General features: G+C 42.2%; 1 protein-coding gene across 2 annotated transcripts in view; it reads left to right on the top strand.

Annotated features, from left to right (window-relative positions):
* The first annotated feature begins 7674 nt into the window (after positions 1-7674).
* The window catches only part of tnfrsf21 (tumor necrosis factor receptor superfamily, member 21), a 51095-nt gene continuing 37502 nt past the window's right edge, over positions 7675-21267 (top strand). For both annotated transcript variants that reach the window (XM_069703064.1, XM_069703065.1), the window contains exon 1: positions 7675-8059. In XM_069703064.1, coding sequence (XP_069559165.1) covers positions 8033-8059 — 27 coding nt within the window. In that variant the 5' untranslated portion in view covers positions 7675-8032. The remainder of the gene's footprint in view (positions 8060-21267) is intronic.

Below are 21267 nucleotides of genomic sequence, written 5' to 3' on the forward strand. Positions count from 1 at the left end.
TATTTCACAATAATGTCCAAGTAATTTCCTGTTTCCAGCCAAGAGTCCTGGAATTCGGTATTTAATTTGGAATGAAAAATACGCTGCGTTAATCTTGGGGCCAACATATCCCCCTTTTTTTTTTCACACTCATTGTTAACCCAGGGTTAAAATGAGCCCCAGACTACATGATTCTCAGCAATTCTACCAGCCCTCTAGTTTAAATGTCTAAACTAATGTATACATTCAAGTATGATGACTCCGTTTTAACAGCTAGCGGCAGATTTAACCGTGTTTTATACTGGCACCTCTGAGCCCCGTTGTGCTGTTGATTTTTTTAGGGGATAAATCCACAAACTCAGCACTAAACCTGCTTCCCTGGTCTGGATTTGCCCTCCGTGGAATGTGCCAGGATTGTGCCATTGTGATAACCTGCAGCTAAGAAAGCTGTCAGCCATCAGTGGAGTGTGAAAAGCATTCATTCCAATTTAAGCATTAAGAAAATTTGCTGTTTTCTTGGATGTAATTAACATTACCAATAAGAATGATGCATTTTGGTGCCGGATGTTTGTGCACAGTACGTTTTATTTAACCCACGTGAACGTACCAATTAATCATTTATTATTCAGTAATGCTTAATTTTATGGATCTTTAATGTCCTAATAATGTCCAGAAAATGTTGTTAAAGCAAGTCTGGTATGTTATTAAGGGAAAGGAAATTAGACAATTCTAATTAGTAGGACATTATACCGTTGTTTCCATCACCCTTATATTAGCAGTAGGCTTCTATTTAGCTTTTTTTCTGCGTAAAAAGTTATTACAAAAATCTGTATGGACAGATGATACATGACAATATAGTCGTAATAATGACCCAAGAAACTTTCCTCATAAGAAAATGTATCTTTTTTTAACATACTATTAATGATTAAACTAGAAATCTAATTTTAAGCTCTTACCAAGTTGACTTATTATTTATTATTGCAGTTTCTGCCTCCATATATACCTATGAACATTTTCATTATGGTAAGATTGTTTAATAATATTATCAAAAGATAATAATCATAAAAACTTTGCTGTGATTTAAAATTCAATACACTACATACAAGTAATGGACAATTAAACGTAAAAAGTACATGCTCAACGTATATTTATGCTGCTCTTACCTCAGATGATGAGGTTGCCTTTCACACAACGGGTCACCGCCGTCCTTAACAAGCCTGTTGTGGATCAGAAAGTAGGCTGACAATATCTACACACAAAAAAACCCTCATCTTCAGACATGGTGTCAGCTGTAATAAGTCTACGTACAGCTGCGGGTTTTATACCGTTTAAATAGTAGGCTATTTAAGACATCTTATAAAATAACATGTTTATTAGCAGACTCTAATGATGGGGATTTTTTTTTTTTTTTTTTTTTTTTAATCCTGAATTCCTGACTTGTAATTAAAAACAGAGGGGTAGACGAGTGGCATATTAAAGTTGCAATGATAAGTTGTGTCCAGCAGAGGTCAGGCTAACCTTGCTACTTTAACATTGCTGTCGGACGAGCCCTCTATGTTTGGATCACAGTTCAGGTGAAAGGCAGCATGAAGGAGGAAACAGTTAGATAAACAAATTTTTTTTAAATTTAACTAAGTCAAAAGAAAAGAATGAGTAAACAGTGTGTGAGAGTGTCCTCCTGTGGAGTCTGCTGGCTGAGTGGAGGAAGGGGGCAAGTAATAAAAAATAAAAAAAAACACAGAAACTCCCCCACATAACAAAGCCTCGTCAACTTGAGCAGTAGGTTTGCAGTTGCTTTGGTACATTTCTAGATGCTAAATAGCTCATTTCTTTAAAGGGTTTTAAAATGTTTTTTTTTACTGGTTTAGTGATAATTGTTTTCAACAACGTATATATATCTATATAGACTTATGGTGTTCCTTAACACACACGTCCCTTCTTATGTAAGACAACCATTCTCTCAGTTAAAGGCAAAACATTTAACATTCAAATAAGTGGCTGACAAGTGCACAAACTAATAAAGGTCTAAAACTCGCTTTCCATGTGGCAGCTTTTCCGACATGTTGACAAGGGTTTGAATCAATCAACCTCTTTAAGCAGGGAGGGAACTGTGTGCCACTCGCTGACTCACAAGTAACTCTGCAGCCATGGACCGCTCTGTAGATGGAAGGTCATAACATCATTTGTTTAAGTTGTAATTTTCCAGAAAACCAAAATGGCGAACACGACGATGCCGCAATACTCTTTATGGTGGTCGTAGTGTAAGCAGAAGTGTCCCCATACTCTCTATGGTGGTCGTAGTGTAAGCAGAAGTGTCTCCTTTCAGACATCTCGGGCCTCCTGCATCAGACGCTTGGGTTTGAGTTCGGGAGACACCACGTGGCACCTGCAACTGAAGCCTTAAACTCCTAAATATTGTCATTGAGGAGCGTCACTTTCGTCATCTGGTGAGTCGAGAATTGGAAACAATTCCACAAAGCCATTATAACTCCGACTCGGACCTCTAAAGAATCCCGTAATACACAAACTCTTGGTTCAGTTTGAGTTCAGGTACAGAGAGAATAAACACTCGTCCACACTAAAGATAATGGACCGAAATGGAAATACAATGCAGCACACAAAGAAGTCCCACCTAGACACGAGAGCAGCAGGCGACAGGCAGTTTAAATATTAACATGTTTGGAATATTAAACAAATATGTATATAGAGAACATGTAGAGGCCTTTAAAGATGTGTGGAGCGCGTTAGACAAGTTATGCAAGCTTAGCAACACTGTCTGCTCGGCTACTTTGTTTGAATTGCCGGAAGAATTCTAGCGTTCATTAGTCTTCTAACTATTGCAGCGTACTGAAACTGTGACTGTTTGAGCTGGAGATGCAGAACATTTCCCCATCAGACTTTCTCAGTGTAAACACATTTGGAACAGAAGCCTGAGGCCTGTAATAAGTCTGAACAATGAAGGTACAGAAACGAGTGCACGGTGTGAGCCTGGTTCTGTCGGAGGTTTCTTCCTGTTAAAAGGGAGTTTTTCCTCCTTGGTTACGTGGGGATTGTTGTGCTGTTGTAAGGACCTTACTGTGTTAAGTGCCTTGAAATAACCTGTGTTGTGATTTGCTGCTATATTAATACAATTGAATTGACTTGAATTGCATTGTTCTTTTGCCTGACAGAGTATTTGTTCATTGTCTCTGGATGCCGTTCTTTTCTCTCTCCGCCCTCCCCACACCCTCAATCGGTCAAGGCCGATGACCTCCGACCTCTGAGTCTGGTTCTATCAGAGGTTTTCTTCCTGTTAAAAGGGAGTTTTTCTTTCCAACTGTCGCTCATGTCGGAGTTATTGAATTGTTGCGTTCCTGTCTTTAAAATCTTGATGTAAGCACCTTTCTATGTTCAGTGCCCTGAAATGACTTTTGTAGTAATTTGGCGCGACATAAATAAGATTGAAATAGAAATGAGATTTGAGGTGAACTCAGACAAACCTTCCCTGTTCATTAGATGCTTATAGAGTAAAACCCTGAAATAACAATAAGCAAAATACATGTGTAGTTGGAAGGGGGGGCTTAGAACGAAGGATACTTAGTGTATATGCACATTCAGTAAAGTGCAGCTTGGACATTTGCAACATTTACTTACATTTACTAAAACGTGGCTTTCATTTCTCTCAAAATTGAGAACACTATGCTTTTAAAAGTAATTGCTGAGATTGTGGAATATGGCTACAACAAGGACAGGCAACATTTAGCCAGATCGTCGAAACCCTTTTTGATGGTAAAACTAAAAGAAATGTCTCCAGCTCCATTTCAAAGGTATAAGTACAAAGGGTTATTGTTTGAGCCTTTTAATTTTTTCCCTCAAGTTCGAATAACCTTGGGTTTTATTTACAACCCGTATGTTTTAAACAAACCGTCTGAACGCTCCCGGTCCTTGCCCTGGCCCAACTTCTATTTAAAGATGTCACTTAAACTGCGTCAATAATAGACCTGAGTTGTAATAAACCAGAATTATCCTTTAAATGGAATTATGAAAGCAGTGATTACAATATTTCATGTTTATGTGTGTGTGTGTGTGTGTACACGGTGGGCTGCTGTTTTGTGGATGTTGATGGTATATGTCATACGGATGCTTAGAGGATTTGAGCTTATACTTGTAATAAGCCTGTTTTTTTGTGTGTTGTTTTTACTTAATTTCTATATAAAGCAACTTCACCCTAGTAACTGCAGACTGAGGATAGGTGAAGCCCTACAGCTACTCTGCCTGTTTGGCCCACTGAACCTCTGCAGCATGAGTGAGCAGCAGTGTAGGTCGGGCAACTTCTCTTCGCAACATGCTCAGTCATGCTTTCTCTTTCTGTCGTACCGTCCAAATATTAAGAAGGATTGCGTTAAGACTCCACTTTTGGTGGATTTCCCCTTAATTCCGACAAAGTCACTGTTCCACTTAAAACTCGGTTTTTGTCCCACCCCCTCCCCCCAATCAGAAGCAAAGTGGCAGGTTTCATCCCTTTATCTCTTCCCCGCTCTCCCTCTCTCCTCGTCCGCTCTCTTCCGCTCCACGTGCAGGGCAGATGGCGCGCCGCTCTTTTAGCGGCTGCAGCTATTTGCAGAAACGTCTGAGGCGTGGAGCGCAGGCAGCTGGTGCGCACGCAGACTGTTTACTCACAGCCCGCCCGGTTGGACCCAAACACTGCGCGCACCGCGTCTGGATATTTCGCCAGCAGGACGTTAAATAGGCGGATTACAGGTTGACTGCTCAGAGCAGATTTCCTGAGATAGGGTCACATTTGGTCCTCATCTGAAAAGCCTTCGTTTTTAAAGCCTTATTATTTTTAAGTTTTTACCACGTTTGGGTACTCACAACCCCATTTCTCAAAAAGTTGGGTCACTTTGTAAAATATAGATAAAAAACGAATGCAATGATTTGCAAATCATATAAACCCAGATTCAACTGAAAATAGAACAAAGACAATACATGTTGAAACTAAGAAATGTAACTGTTATGAAGAATATATGCTCATCTTGAATTTGATGCCAGCAACACATTTAAAAATGTGACTTGAAAAGTCTTGCAGTGCTAAAGAAAAAAACAAAAAACAAAACACACCTGGTGGAACATTTCACAACACACGGGAGGGTTTCCCGCTCTGTGAAGGAGTGCATGGGCAAATAGTGCAACAATTTAAGAATCATTTTGTTTCACTGTGAGAGAAGATTGACATCACTCTCATATCTGTGTGTCGAAGCCAGTGTCAGAAGTGATTAGCTTAGGTTAGCTTAGCATTAACAAAGGGACACGGTTAAAGTGATTCTGTCCGAATGCAAACAAATGTATCGCTCAAGCTTTAGAGCGAAAACATGATTTCCACACGTTGTTTTCCTGGTGTCTCACTGCCACATTGAATTTGCCAGTCAATCAGTGCATACTGCAGGAAGTAACTGCATCGGGTCAAGGAGTAGTCACCCCCTGAACAAATCACAAACTGTTGTTTTATATGGTTTGGATTTGGAACAAATTTATTCTGATCTGTTTTCACCTCATATCTAATAGGCAGACATTTTCTCATCTTCCCAAAATGGCAATATTTCCATTACGTTTGTAGTGATGAACCCAGAAACGACAATCACAGACTCGTCAGTTCCCCAACGTCTATTGTGTGTTTTAGTATCTTTTAGCTCATTGTTTTGGCTCCTGTTTTGGTTCAGTCACACTGCGCCCATCAACCATGCTCTCTGCAGGTGACAGCTGCTTTCAGGGGAAAAGTTCTGATGAATTGTTTGCAACCTGCCCAGCTCCAAAGTTAGCAAAAAGAAGAGTAAATATTGGCCTTGCTTTTGTCAAACATGACTCCAAAAGAACAGCATGTGGCAGCTCTCTTTGTTAAATAGGCAGGGAACACATTAGCTATATCAACTTTATGTCGTGACCATCCTTCAGTGTTGTGTTTCAGGTTGTTGTGCTGCACCAAAGAAACCAATCAGTCAACTGATGCAAGTTTAGGGTAAAAGGGTAAAATCTGAATTTAACAAATGCTGGTAGCATGAAAATATTTACATGTCTGCTCTGCAGTGTTGTCCCCTTAAAACATTTGAGGGCAATCAGGGATGTTTTGACTCTGCCTCCCTTTTGTTTCACAAAGAAATGTGGTGGTGCAGGCAGAAATCAAATAATAATAAAAAAAATCAACACAAAAACCCCAACCATGTGTTATCTTTATTGTTTTCACTGTGAAAATAACTACAGTACATCAGATGACATCACAGATGGTCAGGGAGCAGCTCGCCGTGTCTGTGCACATAAAAACGATACCAAGGGATAACAATGACCTCTTTTCCGCTGCAGACGCAGCTTTGCAGGGCATCTGTAAACCTGAAATTTAGAGCACGGGATCAAAAAAGGCTGAATTATTATTTACATGCTGAGCTCCATTACTAAGCGCTTTCTAAAAACAGCAAAACACACATAAAGAATGTGCCAATGCTGTCACAGTCTCGCAAAATGGAAAGCAACCTGATGACTCAGGCCTTTTGAGCCATGAGCCTTTAGCACAGAAGACACAGAAAGCTGACTTAAATGTGTGTGTGTGTGTGTGTGTGTGTGTGTGTGTGTGTGTGTGTGTGTGTGTGTGTGTGTGTGTGTGTGTGTGTGTGTGTGTGTGTGTGTGGGGGTGTGGCGGGAAGGGGGGTGGTCACCAGTGTTGGGGAAAAAAATACCCATCCACAAAGTTACTGAATAATAAACATCTTTGACAAAGCAGAGTAACACTGTTAATATTTACCAACTCCGGGGAACGAACGAACCCTAGGGTGACAGTTGTCATATCACAACACCAAGAAACAGTGTTGCGCAACAAAACAGCAGAAGCCTAGTTTTTTTTTTTTCTTTCTTCAGATGTTTACTTCCCCTGCTTCCGTTTCTTTCTCTTCGATGTCTTTGTTTCTGAGTCAAACTGGAACTTGTTTCATCATATAAATATTTTGGGTTTACACTCCCACAGAATATATATGCGCTTTGGCTAAATGAATAGAAAAATGTTATTTTCTGTCTCTGAGTCTGCTTATTTACAGCAGCAGTTAAAGTGCATCATTTGAATGTGAGTGTCCAGGTACAATATGCTTATTATAATGAGAAAAAAAAATAGGTTAAAAAGCCTAACAATAACAACTTTGCAGCCCCTACTCTGTTTTCTATCCGGGTGGCTGGTGGGCAGCATCTTTAATTTATTAGGAACAACTTTTGGAAACAAGTTAAGTATTTTCTGTCATTAATTGGACAAAATATTTTTCATCCAAATGGACAGAGCAGCCTTTGACTGCTGTGAGTGTTCTTAAACAACCGTGCGGGTTTTTAGCCTGTAAGCAAAAAAAACCCAACAAGGTCTGTAATATAAGAAGCAGGCTGAGACTAGTGCGACTGTGAAAACAAGACCTGGAATGTTCTGTATTCAACAGCGGAGAATATAACATGAGACTGTAAGTGTTATCTTGCAGGCTCGCAGCACGCCAAGGACATAACATTGTTGGTAGCAGCCTCCAAAAATGTCTCCAGAGAAAGGCCGTTTCCCTCTTCTCTCTCCAGAAGCAAAGGGGGTTCAACGCACGTGTGTGACGCTAGCGGAGCTGCGATTGACTGAGACGCAGCGCTAACTCCCGCCTCTCCGGGGCTACGTCACCGCAGCAGCGACTGTGTGGAGGGTCCGCAGAGCGAAACGCAGAGCCGCACTGCACACTGACAAGCCAGGACGGGGCGAGGCGGCGGTCCCAGTGTGGCCCTCATCCATCATCGCAATGGGAATTACCACCGCTTTCTTTCTGAACCAAGCCCTCATCCGGTACTACCTGAAACCGGTCCACCTGGAGACACAGACTATAAAACACTGCAGTTGAGACAGTCGCTGCTCCAGAGCCCTACTTAAGCTTCTCTCCTCCGGCACACCGAGGAGGAGGATGATGATGATGATGATGAGGAGGAACATCTAGAGATGAGAAGTGTTTCTCAAGCAGACAACTTGCACAAGGACGTTTGCTCGGCCCTCATCTGTGTTTTCTGAATCAGGACGATGCCTACCGTGTGTGTGTCCGCAGTGGTGAGTCCGTCACATTGTCATTCACCTCCCTGTTTGTGTTTTATTCTTTATTCTGAGGATTCCTGCAGCAGGTTCTCCATTTAAAGGGCCAGTGCCTGTTTTTTTTTGTCCCTGACTCAACTTCAAGTATCAAAATTAGTTGTAAATTACAAGTTGGATGGATGAATAAATTCTAAAAAGGTGATTTTTTTCTTCTTCTTCTTCCTAAGTCCACCTTTTGACAGCTCAGGAGTGTGTCATTTATTAATTTGTGGGTGAACAACAGAGTCTCCAGTGGAGGGATGGAGAAAGAAGGGGCACTCTGCTGTCTATTGTTTACCCCCAAACAACTGAAATGCCCCTCAGTGGAGTTTTATCTGTTGACTCTTTGTAACAACAAAGGCATGGTGGGATTCTGCAGATTCTGACAAAACAAAAAACAAGTAAACAAAGATACAAAAAAAAAAAACAACTGAAATATTTGAATGGCTTTTCTGTAAAAAAAAAAAAAAGGCTATTTGTGTTGAGGCTTTGCCTTTGTCTCCTAACCAGAAGGCTGCAGCTGAGCTGAGGCGATGTTGACTAGTGTCTATCGTCTCCATGCAGACATCAAACGTATTTTTAATGACTTTTTTTTAATGGAACTTAGAGGTTTGAGTTTGGTATATTTTATCATGACGACAAGATAATGGTGTAATTTCAAAGAAATTGTTGCTTTCCTCTGTATGGTGAGTGTGTAAGTAGCTTTTGATTAAAACAAGTTATATTTAAAGCTGAACATTCATTTTTTACAAACTACTTACAAGCCTTGAAATCAGAATAAGAAATACCTTAATTTAGATTGCAAATCTGCTCTACGAGTTGTCAATAACAATGTAGACAATTCAGATAATGAAGTGATAACATCTATTGTCATTGTTTTTACTGCAGCTGATGTTCAAGGTTTTGGAGCCTCTTGTGAGCACTAAAGAAAAATGTAGTTTCCATGTCCTCATGGTGGCAATTCAATGCAATTGTCTGTGTGAGATTAATTTGTCATCTAATTATGTCCATGAGGATCTGATCTGTGTGGATGGTCCACGTGCAGCCCCCAATTATTCACCACGTGGGAAACAATACCCACCAACAAACGTGCAGCTGTATCCTGTCTGGTTTTAGACTATATCAACACATCAAGTTTTTAACCTTGTTAAAGTGTCCATGCAGAGTGTTATTTTCATATGCTGGAAGACAAAGCGTGAGTGAAATGAGTAGCCAACGTCCTCGCTAAGGGTTTTTCTTTTGGAACTGTCTTAAACAAAACAAGATTCAGACTGCCAGGGTTTCCCTTGTCACATACCTGAGGGACCAATCCTGTTGGGATTAGTTTTTATATATAAAAGTCGTTACATTTGTGTCAGGTTTAAATGGTAAATTCTCTGCACCTGAATGGCGCTTTATCAGCTTAGCAGTCTCAAAGCTGTTTATAGTTCGCCTCCCATTCGCCCACATCACACACCAATGGCGGCCTAGCTGCAATGCAGGGTTCCCGTCTGCCGTTGGGAGCAACTTGTGGTTCAGTGTCTTGGCCAAGGATACTTTGGCATGTGGATAGGAGGACGTGGGGGATTGAACCACCAACCTTATGACTAGCGGGCCATCCGAGCCACGGCAGCCACATTTTGGTCATCGCTTAAAGCTTTTGGATTTGCTGTTTGACCGTGCTTTGTTGTCTGTGTCACGTCATGTGATGCAAGAAGATACATGTGTAGTCAATGTATTGCCTGATGAGCTCATGGTCACTCATGGATAGTTATAAAGCGAAGAAATGCAGCGTCATGTCCTGGTTTTGATCTTAAATTTGGCCTGACTTGTGTTAATGAGGGAAATATGTGTTCTGGGTCTCAGTTTTTGGCCTCGACAAGCCTTTTTTCACAGCAGATGCTTAAACTGCGTTACAAATGGGGTCCTGTTCCCCGTGTACACAGGAAGAGTCCACATGGACGCCGCCCTCTTGTGCTATTCACGAAATCGGAACAAAAAATGTTCTATAAGCCCTGAGTTCAGGAGTTGTGACGTGTTTGCTGACGTTTATGGAAATGGAAGAGGCCCTAATATATTGTAAATTTATCTTACAGAGTTTGTCCTCATAATTTAGATAATAGCCTACGTCTGAGGAAAATGTTGATCTTCTCAGCGGCCTCCTCTTTTACTTGCCTTTGTATTTCCTGCATTACCCCCCTGTAAGTTTGCTAAAATGTTAGCTTTTGTGGTTTATAGACGCCGTCCACGTTGCCTGGCAACGTTGTTTTTATGACTTACCCGCTTGAACGGCAAGCATACAGTGCATATGGCTTCCCATGTTGTAACCATGAGCTCACAAGTTCAATTTGAATGCAGCATTAGACAAGTCCCAGAAGGAAAAGCTCAAGTGTAGATGATACATTTAATGACAGCAGGGTTCTAGGTCTGCAATTAAAACATATTCTCAGTATGGATTACTCTCCATCATTATTATTATTCTCCATTCTCCATTTCTCCATTAATCGAGCAGCTGTTTAGACATTGAAATGTCAGAAAATAGTTAAAAAATGTAGAGCAGTGTTTCCTAAAGTCCAAGATGCAGCCTACAATACCTTGTTTTCTCCTGACCACCCAGCCCACAACCAAAATATATTCAGGTAACTATCATGCTGTACGAAAGGGAGCAGAACTGAAATCACGTGAAATCACGTGAAATCAGAGAATTTGCACAAAAAATGATTCAAAACAATTAACTTTGAAAACATTTGCCAATAATCAGTAATCGACTAATTCATTTATTGTTGCAGCTGTGTTGGAGCTAATTATTTGTAGTAATACTTTTCCCCACCATGGCTGGACAAAATGTCTGCTGTGCAAAAAAGGAACATACTAACACAAGCAAGCCTTTCAGCAGGTGCTTTGAAGCAGGCTTAAAAAAACTCTTTCATACACTTCAAAGCACAAGAAGGCAACAGGTTCAGGAAGAAGACACATTCAGTGCACAGCGACATGACAAACCCAAAGTAACCCTGCCAGAGTACCATCTGCTCCATCTGCTCCACCTGCTGCAGTTCAAATGAGCCACCTGTCACACGCTGACCCCGGCAGAGGTGTAATTATTATTTTATAATCACTGTATTACTCCGTGAACATGCTGAAAGTCCAAAATGAACAGTATTTATGAGCCGTAGCGCTATTAAAACAAAGTCAGCCCCGAACCCACGGACAACGCCTGTTCGACAGCTTCACTTGAACAAAGTGTGAGCTCCGTTCCTCCCGCCGAGCTCCCTCGCTCTGTCATTAGCGGTAAACTCACATCATGTTCGCAAACAATCGGCGTCGGTTATCGTCAGCGATCACTTCGGCACGACCGAGTCCAAACAGAGTGTCTTTGTCCGAGCTGCAACGAGCTGCGACCGCGGTGCAGGACGACACGAGGACACACAGCAACAGGTGCTGGGTCAACGTGTGTGTGTGTGTGTGTGTGTGTGTGTGTGTGTGTGTGTGTGTGTGTGTGTGTGTGTGTGTGTGTGTGTGTGTGTGTGTGTGTGTGTGTGTGTGTTGGTGGAAGTGAACAAGTGTGTGTAGGAGTGTACATGTGTGTTCATTTTGAGTGTTTATTTGCCAGTGAATGCATGTCCAGGCCTGTTTGTGTAAGTGTGTGTGTGTGTGGGGTGGGCGTTACTTTAATTAGATGGTAATTACAGCTTAATGTCTTCTGCCACAAACATCCCACCCATGTATGCCGCACACCTCATTATGTAACGCACGTGTTTCAACACGCACACACACACACACACACACACACACACACACACACACACACACACACACACACACACACACACACACACACACACACACACACACACACACACCATCCTAAACAGTTGCCTGATTGTACCTGCGCAACTTCTGAAAGAATGAAAACATTCAGAGATGTGAAACTGCTCAGAGACTTCCGTCTACTTGCGGCTCCGTGCTGAAGTTTTTCAGCACGTCGTGTTACCGCCGCTACGATGCCTTCAGGTCACAAGTCTAGCAGACAAACAGCTGCTCTCCCCGACAGGCCGGATCTTGTGGTTGTGTCTACGTTAGGAAATGTAAAGCCACTCAGAGGCGCTTCTGTCTGTTGTCCATATTGACTTCCAGGTGGGGTCATTTTCTCTTTGTGTGGCAGTCAGTGGTCTCCAGATGCTTTTTGCTCCTAGCTAAAAGTTTGGTTTAAAGTAGGGCCGCCCCCACAAATAGTCCACAAAGTGGAGAATAATCGTAGTTGACCCAATCTTCATTGCGTCGCAGGAAGACAAAAAAAAAAACCTTTAAACTGTGCCTTTTCAGAAAAGTTATAAATAACAAGTCTTCCTCTTTAGGAAGGCGGCCTTGCAGGTACCTGGGTAACGTTTGTCCAGTGGGTACTTGTGTAGGAAGTGAGTGACTCTCGCGTGTGAGAAGGAACATTAGCAGCATGTAGCGTCAGCCACTGTGAAGCGTATGCAGACAGCAGGTGATAACGTTACTGTTATCAGATATAAAGTGTCTAGTTATGGCCAAGTTTCAGTGTAACAGCTACCTAAGTGTTACGGACTGAGTTCACTGCCCTTGAAAACTGCACGGTTGGTTCGGATAGTAAATACTAGTCACCAGGTATAAGCTGGGACAGATTGAAGACTCTATCATGAGCTATCAGGCTAATATACAAAACACTGTGTTGAACTAAATGTTCAGTTTCCCTGCTGGATGTTTGACATGTTCAGAATCACTATTTTTGTCGTTAGAATTGTCGTTGTCAGGCGGCTCATTATTACAGTTTTGTATTTCTCTTTAATGTGGCACAGTGTTACATAATATTGCTTAAAATATTCTTTGTAAGCCCTGCAACTGAAACTATTTCTTGATGCCTCCAAAAATACATAGTTGAGTAATTGAATTAAAATCATAAATGGGCGATGACTCTTCAACTGTTGGCTCGAACTAACAACGATTAGTTGACGATTAGCAGAATCTTTATTCGGAGCCCTGGGTGTAGCATTATAAAATCAAGTACTATGTTAGTTTAGAGCAGGAGCCTCCAACCAGTAGCTACTGGTTAAGTATGTGTTGGTTTTGTATCAGTTTGTTATTGTTCACACAAAAGATGCTTATTCAGCTGGTTTGGGTGGAGCTCAGCTATATGAATAAATGTTACTAAACACGAGTAGCTGTTGGAGGAAAAAAAAGTTGGAGACCCCTGATTTAGAGAAATATAAATAAGAGCAAAGAATAGCCATGACTCAGCAGTTTGCAGCAGCATACACAAACAATATTTACTCATTCCAGTATCCTCTTTAGATTCTGATCAGATATGACATCAGTAAAAATATTAAAAAGAATACAGAAAAAAAAGTAACCTGCTCTCCCTCATTCACTGGTACTTTAACACACTGTCCTAACAGAATCTCTCTGCAACACAACCAACACATCCAGAAACCGTGTAGCCCCGCGCCATTCAAAACAACCCCCCACGCGACGAGCTCCGCGTCCAGCTGGGGGGTTAGCTCATCACATGCCACGAATGTTCAGACAACCCGATCGGTTCCCGCTCGCAGACAGCGACGGGGAAGTGAGATGAGGTGCTTCGGGTTCAGCCATCTGTCACCTAAAAAAAGGGTGTCTGACCTGCCAGCTCCGCTTCTGCTCCGACAGCTCGCAGACGGATCGGGAGCTGGGCGTGTCACTGGGAGGCCTCCACACTCGCTGCTGTTGGAGGTAGAATTACAGGGTGTTCTGCTCTGGGAGTCACAAGGTCGGGGGGGGAGTTCATTGAGGGTCTGTGTTGTGTGTGTGTGTGTGTGTGTGTGTGTGTGTGTGTGTGTGTGTGTGTGTGTGTGTGTGTGTGTGTGTGTGTGTGTGTGTGTGTGTGTGTGTGTGTGTGTGTGCGCGCGCGCGCGCGCTGGGCGTGCTCGACAAGAACCTGCTCTGCAGTGGTGGTGCAGTGGTGCCACACTGATGCCGGTATGATGTAAACAAGGGCTGCCTGAGCGACGGCGGCTCCACCCTCCGATTCCTCCCTTCGCCCTCTGTTCCGTCCTTTGCTCCGTGCAGCGAGGCACAGAGGCATCAGCCGAACGGCCACTCGCTCCGATTCCCTTCCACAGTTTTCGCTCACAGATTAAAGCCCAGCATGCAGCAAAATCTAATTCTTCAGGGTTGGGTTGCACCAGCGATACATAAATAGATCCTTACTAATTTAGTAAAAAAAAAAAGGACACAGTTATAACATAGAGCATGACAAAATGCTCTATGATAACTGCACATGTACAGTATATTAAATGTTATATGTGTTTTAAGATTATTTTATAACAGTAGATCATTTGTAGGTAGATTTTTTTATATTCTTTGAATTTAGATTGTCTTGTCAGATTAGCCGTACAGTGTATCTAAGGTTTGCTCAGCCACTCGAAAGCGTGGATCATTCAATGGACGTTGACGTAGTCCCAACAATGACGCTGGTAATTGAGTTTCAGCAGACATAATACAGTATGGTGGTCAAAGCTGATTGGTTAAAGGCCGTTCCAATAGTTTCAAAATGAAACCAAAGACTACGCCCATTAGGATGCAACCACTGGTAAATATCCACAGTGAAGTGAGGCCAGACCCGTAAAAGTGGACGTTGCTTCCGGGTTTAAGAAGTGAAGCCAGTGCAGAAGTAGCTTTAAGCGTAATACCACGGAGGGCCACTAGAGGCTGGCTCCAAAATGGCTCCATTGACTCAACTTCTCTCTTGAAATACAAAGTCAACACTTTTTTTTTGGAAGTCATTATGGTGTAATTCACTAAAGTCTTTCCTTCTAATTCGTTTTCTGGCGGTCCATCTGAAGGTTCAGTCAGTAATTAGATATCAGGCTTGAAAATGCTGCATTTTTGGGGGCGTGCCTGTTTGATTGACAGGCTTGTGGTGCAGTCAGGTTTCCGCTATTGGTGGGCAGGTGTAGTGCCTTTGGGTTCTCAATCAGATTGAGTCAGATTTACCACTAACTGAATCCCCAGCTCGTCCAAATATGATCACTTCTGGTTCCAAAGTAGCAAGATGGCGGCAGCCAAAATACAGAATTCGAGGCTTCAGACCGTCAGTTCACAAAGCAACGGGTACTGTCACGACTAGTTGCCACTTTGGTAAACAGCAACGTTTTGGTTGTGCGTTCCAACAAATGCAACCGTTTGTGTCAGACGGGGGAGGGAGAGGGAGGGAGAGGAGGGGTGAGTAAGGGTTTCTATCTTTGTTGCTGCACCAGTTCCTACTGGTTGGTGCACAGTGAAGACCAACCATAAAGTCAGCAGTGAAAAGGACTGCAGTGCATGAGGAGCTGCAAGAGAACAGGGCTGACACTAGCCCAGCTCTTTTCCCATCACTTTGTTATCTGGCTCTCTGATTGGCTGGCACATAATGTAGTTTATGGGCAGTGCAGGAAGACAGAGACAAAGTTGGCATAATAAGAGGAGGACTGGCAGACCGAGACGGAAACTGATTCATGGGTTGCTGAACTGCAGAGGATGGCTGTGCAGAAGCTCCAGACAGTGTCTGTGCTGTGTGTGTGTGTGTGTGTGTGTGTGTGTGTGTGTGTGTGTGTGTGTGTGTGTGTGTGTGTGTGTGTGTGTGTGTGTGTGTGTGTGTGTGTGTGTGTGTGTGTGTGTGTGTGTGTGTGTGTGTGTGTGTTTGAGTGTGCACTGACAAATAGCTAGAACTGCACTTTGTTTCAACTTCTGGTTTTCTGTGTCTTTGTTGGCATATTTTTTTCTTAATGGCAAACAGGAAATGTAACCCATCTGGTTTGTATCTAAAAGCGAGTGAGGGCTGCTTAAAGCGATTGTTGACCGCAGAAAAGACACACACACACATAGGCCAATATGAGCATGTATTTTGCTGCCATTTAGTTTACTGCGCTGCGTCTCGGGCATGCCGAATAGCAACCGTCGCAGTAATTATCTTCATTGGCTTAAAAGCGTTGCTGCAGACAGAGCTTTGTCGTCTGAGGATCCGTCTGCTCACCAACAGCTTCATCACCAGCCACAGAGGAACAAACAGAATAATATCAGCTCAGTGAAACAGTGTTTTTTCTTCATTTTCAGTCACTGACACTCACTCATAAATCATAAATGCATACAAAGACATTGTGAAAATAAGAGTAAATGGGTGTGACTTCAATACGGACAAAGCACTGATTAATAATTAAAGACATATGTGTGTGTATAGTGGTGCAGGGTGGGTCTCCTGGTAAATTGAAGGTAACCTGGTAACATCAGTTTGTCATCAGACTGGCTTTATCACTACAAGTTATTTAATTTATAGAGTTAAAATGCAGATCATTGAACTGAAGACTAACAGTTCAATTCATTTTAATCCAATTTGAATTATAGTGCAAAATCACCACAACATGGTTCGAACAAACTTTACAAAAAAAACTACAATAAAATATTGATATTAAGGAAATGTTAAAACAACATGCAATAGCAGAAAATGCATGAAAAGCAAGGACACGTTTAGTTAGTCTTGAAAATAGAGCACGTCTGCCACCCAACATTCTCCCGATGGATTGGATGAAAGTGTGAACTATTGCCTGCTTCATTAAAGAGCTCTTGAACACCTCTTCTTAGTGTAAGTGTTAGATTAGAAGTTACATTGTAGGCTACTGTACCCACCGGTGGAGCTATTAGTGACGATCTATGAGTAGCCATGAGTGTTAACACAGTTGGATGTTAGTTGTGTCAGCCATGAACATTATATCTTGTCAATCATTGTTGAACTTTCACTGCAAGAGAAAAAGGTATTGAAAATATGCTTTGGGATGTCAAATACAGAGCAAAATTGTGCAAATAATTTGCTTGCTTGGTGTTTTTTTAGTGGAGGGGTGGGGGGGAAACTGATAGGGTCATGATAATTTGTATGCCTGTATTGTATCATTACAAATCTGCCAAGTGTCGATTATTTTATTGTATAGATAAACAAATACATAAAAATTTGTCAGGGGTATCTAACATTTATGACATGTTTTCCTTTTGGACACTCAATCTGCAGTTGAAAAAGAGGTAAGAAATAGCAAAATATCACAAAATATGTTAACACAATACTCAGCGTATCGCAAATCACAACAATATTGTATTGTGATCTCCCGCCTCAAATTTAAAGTTAAACTGTTGATTTAAATGTGTTCATTCAACCTGTAAGTGTAACACTGAATATTTGCAGTAAAGTTTGTATTCTTTTCGGAAGGAGAAACGTTGTCAGTCTCGTCGAAATGAAATGATCAACTTTGAGGGAGTTCAAATATTTTTGGGATAATTGCAGTTTTAGCTGGTGTTGCACAACAAAGCGTATTTTGTTCTTCTATTAGTTTGGGTAGTCGCACATTTGCGTACTTACCTTGCTATGTTGAGCGCGTTCACGCTGTCTAGTATGGAAACATGCAGTGCACTTCTGAGTATGCGGGCAGTGTTGCTTTACTCATACTGGTTTAATTGAGTGCGAAACAATGGAGACTTTCTGGCCCCAGGGTCACCATATTTGGCTTACGAAGTGGGAAAAGGAGGAGCTCCTGCCTGTTTTCAAACTGTGGTGCCAGAGGAAGCTGCAGCTGTCACATGGATGTGGAACATGTGGAATGCCACACTGCACCGAACCAATGTTCCAAATGACACGCTTTCCTCACTACACTAACAAATACTTATTTGTTAAGTAAGTGAATGTGAACAGGTCGGTGTTGTCTCAAATCAAGTTGTTGTGCACTTACAGGAAACACATCACCTGCCAAAATATCTGCTCTTAAATATCATTGTTCAACACCTGCAGATTTCGCAGACAATTCGAAAAGAATTTTGCAACGGTGACCCCGCCCCTTCCTGCCAAGATGGTGACTGTTTAAGTGTGGAATGTTTCCAGAGTCTCACACTTCTTTTTTTGGACGGTCATCCTGGTACTGGCAGAGCGCTGCATGTTTCTGTACTTAGAGGTGTGAACGCACTGATGCACTTAAAGTAGTGAGTGTTTGTACACAAGTATACATCATATGGAACACAGCACACAAGTTAAACACAATAGTGTTTACTTTTCACTAAGTCCCACTGTACTGCTGTTGGATAGAAGCTATCAGTATGTTTATTGTCCACGTGAAACAGAGGACATGAAATGATGTTCATCTTGTGGTGGTGGGGCGTGGTTTGGTTCAGCTGCAGGAGGGACTGATTGGGGGAGTGGTTCAGGGAAAGGTGCCTGGAAGGGGTTTAATTAGCTCCAGCTTAAGTCAATCAGTGATTGTCCCTCTCTTCCTTTAAAAACCCAAGCAACAGGACACCAGGGGTCAATCCTTTGGACATGGAAAGGAGGCTGGCTGCGCCCTGGCGCCCGAGTGATCTATGTTATTGGTTGTGTGAAATAAGCTCATTGGAAAACCATACTTTGGTGGACTGTTGTGCGTTCGGCAGAGAGAACCCACAGTGACGGCAAGGATGTCTGTCACAATTTCAAGGTAAAAAAACAAGCAAACCTGCCAAATATGTTGGTGGGTGATGCATTCAAATGTTACGCTCAGTGCAGGACAGCAGTGTTTCAGTTTGAGATGACATTACCCAGCCAAAATGAATGCACCACAGAAGGAAGTGTACTAATGAAAGCATGCGAGTTGAGACCCAGCTTCTATTTCAGTTGAGTTGGCCTACAATGCTTAAGGCAAGGCAAGTTTATTTGTATAGTGCGTTTCAACAACAAGGCAATTCAAAGTGTTTCACATTAAACCATTAAAACCAACAAAACATTAGGCAAAAGGACATTTAAAAACAATTAAGAACAGTGATTAAACCATTAAAAAAAGTGATTTAAAACATTAAAAACAGTCATTAAGGCATTAAGCACACTAAAAATAGAATCAAAGTTGCAGTGCAGTTTAAGACATCCTCAAATCTTCGTTCCCAGTGAAACGCAGCAAACAGAAATGTCTTCAGTCTTGATTTAAAGGAGCTGAGGGTCACAGCAGACCTGCAGGGTTCTGGGACTTGGTTCCCGATATATGGAGCATAAAACACAAATGCTGCTTCTCCATGTTTAGTTCTGCCTCTGGGAACAGAAAGGAAACTTAAGGCTTGAGGTTAAAGCAATACAAGCAGACCTGAGAAAGATCCATCATGGGTGTTTTTTTTTGTTTTTTTTTTACCCAAAAGGAGATGTCTGGTATTTTTTAATAAGCCTACTTCTTCCAACAAAACAACATCAGCACCCGTGGGCACCGGCATGAAAACAGCTTTTCCTACATCAGAAAGTTCTTGTATAATACCAGCGCGGAGTGATACACTTCCGTTATGGTAATGTTCAGGGCATGCTGTTTCAATAATAAAATTCTGCTAACAAGCAGAGGGAGCCACGGGGGGGACCATCCATTGAGTTCGGTAACAAGCAGAATGTTCCCATTTACTGCTGCGCGTGCTTCCTACCAGCATTTTCACTTTGAACATTGTCGTGAATGAATGCATTGATAGTATTGACGCAACCCGAGTTATGAGCAGCCTGTCCGCAACGCGCTTCTGATGTTTATGGATGAGGTTCTGGGAAAACCGACACAAAGGAGCGAATGGGTGGAGCCGGTGAAAGGGCAAATGGAGTGGCGGAAGAATGGACAGCTTTATCCTTACAAGTTTGTTTTTATAAACCCTCCCAATCATTCGACTACGTGTGTCGTTGAATGTGTGGGCCTCTCGGCTTTCTGAACCTCGATGCGCTGCTGCCAGCGTGACTCCAAACTTTTAGTTTGGTGGGAGATTTCGATCCGCGCTCACGGTTGACAGACATCCACATGCTTCATCAGCTAAATTCTCCCTTCAGTGCATCACTTCAAACCCAACAGCTCTGTTTCTTCTGCACACACACGCACACACGGACACACATGCACACACATGCACACACGGACACGGACTGTTAATCCCGGCTCACATTTGTTTGAGTACACACACTTTGCAGGGAACGACACTTGAACACACATTTATTTTTCCACGCGCAAGCACATTTCGTTTGTTCGGTCTCCATCCTTGTCTGTGTAGATCTTCGTCTCTTGGCGTGTGTCGCCGTGCGTCCTCATATCCCGACTATATTAGTGCTTCTCCTCCCCGCTCTTTATTTCATAGCAGCCAATCTGTCATGAAGTTACAGCCACACTGTTTTCTACTTTAGTTTTGAAGATCACAGTCAAACGTTTTGCAATGGCTGACTCTTAAATTGGACCCAGATTGATATCGGGAAGAGATGTTAAGTGGGATTCAGGATAGTGTACTGAACAGGTTCACCCGGTACAGGACCTAAATGGTGAGAGCGGCCTGTGGGCCAGAGCCTCTGACAAGATCTTAAATTTGGATTAAAGTGACTGCACCCACCCAAAATTTGTGAAACAACTACAAAGTGATGCAAAATTACCACAAAGAGACACGAAAAGATTATATAGAGACATAAAACTGCCAAAGACAGATCCAAGATGACTTCAAAAACACTTGTAATTACTACAAATACCACTCCTGCTTTCAGTTTGGGTGTCTTGTGTCTGTATAGTAGAGTTGGGGAGCCTTTGACGTGTCTCTGCCTGGAGGCCCTTTGTCTCATAATCTGTTCATGAGGTTGGATGGTTGAATAATCTGTGAATATGGGACATTTAACTTCACCAGTAGGTTCTAGGTTTGATGTTTTTTTTTGCTTTGGCCTTTCTGTATGAAGTTTGTATGTTCTCCCCGTACCTGTGAGTGTTAACCTGACGCATACTTTTCACGCGAGCCACATGTGGTTCCCAAGTAAAATATACAGAGAAACGATCCGTGATCACATTGGTGCTGTATAATCACAGTAAAAACACAGTGTAGACTCCAATTATATCATCACAACAGGGTGGCGGGCGGGATTTTCTTCACTGCTCTCTTTGTCTCTGTATATCTCCTCTTTAATTAACCTGAAACTGTTAATCGTCAGTCTTCAATCTGAGGTTTTCCTTAATATTCAGTAAACAGAGTGTCGGTTTGGAAGGCTCACTATATACACATACAGTGGTGCATAGAGGGTGATGTAGCATGACGTACTGGTAAAAGGGTTGCTGAAATCGATGAATGCTGCAGACATTTATTTTCACACTCATGGAGAGATGGTGAATAAATACTCTGGTGTCTTTCACTGTGACACATTACACAGGGGGAAGATGAGCAATTGTCATTTTTCATTCCTA

This window comes from Brachyistius frenatus, unplaced genomic scaffold (assembly GCF_029030835.1).
Source record: "Brachyistius frenatus isolate BFR_SWC_R1_liver_20210118 unplaced genomic scaffold, ASM2903083v1 Contig_44, whole genome shotgun sequence".
Lineage (NCBI taxonomy): Eukaryota > Metazoa > Chordata > Actinopteri > Embiotocidae > Brachyistius > Brachyistius frenatus.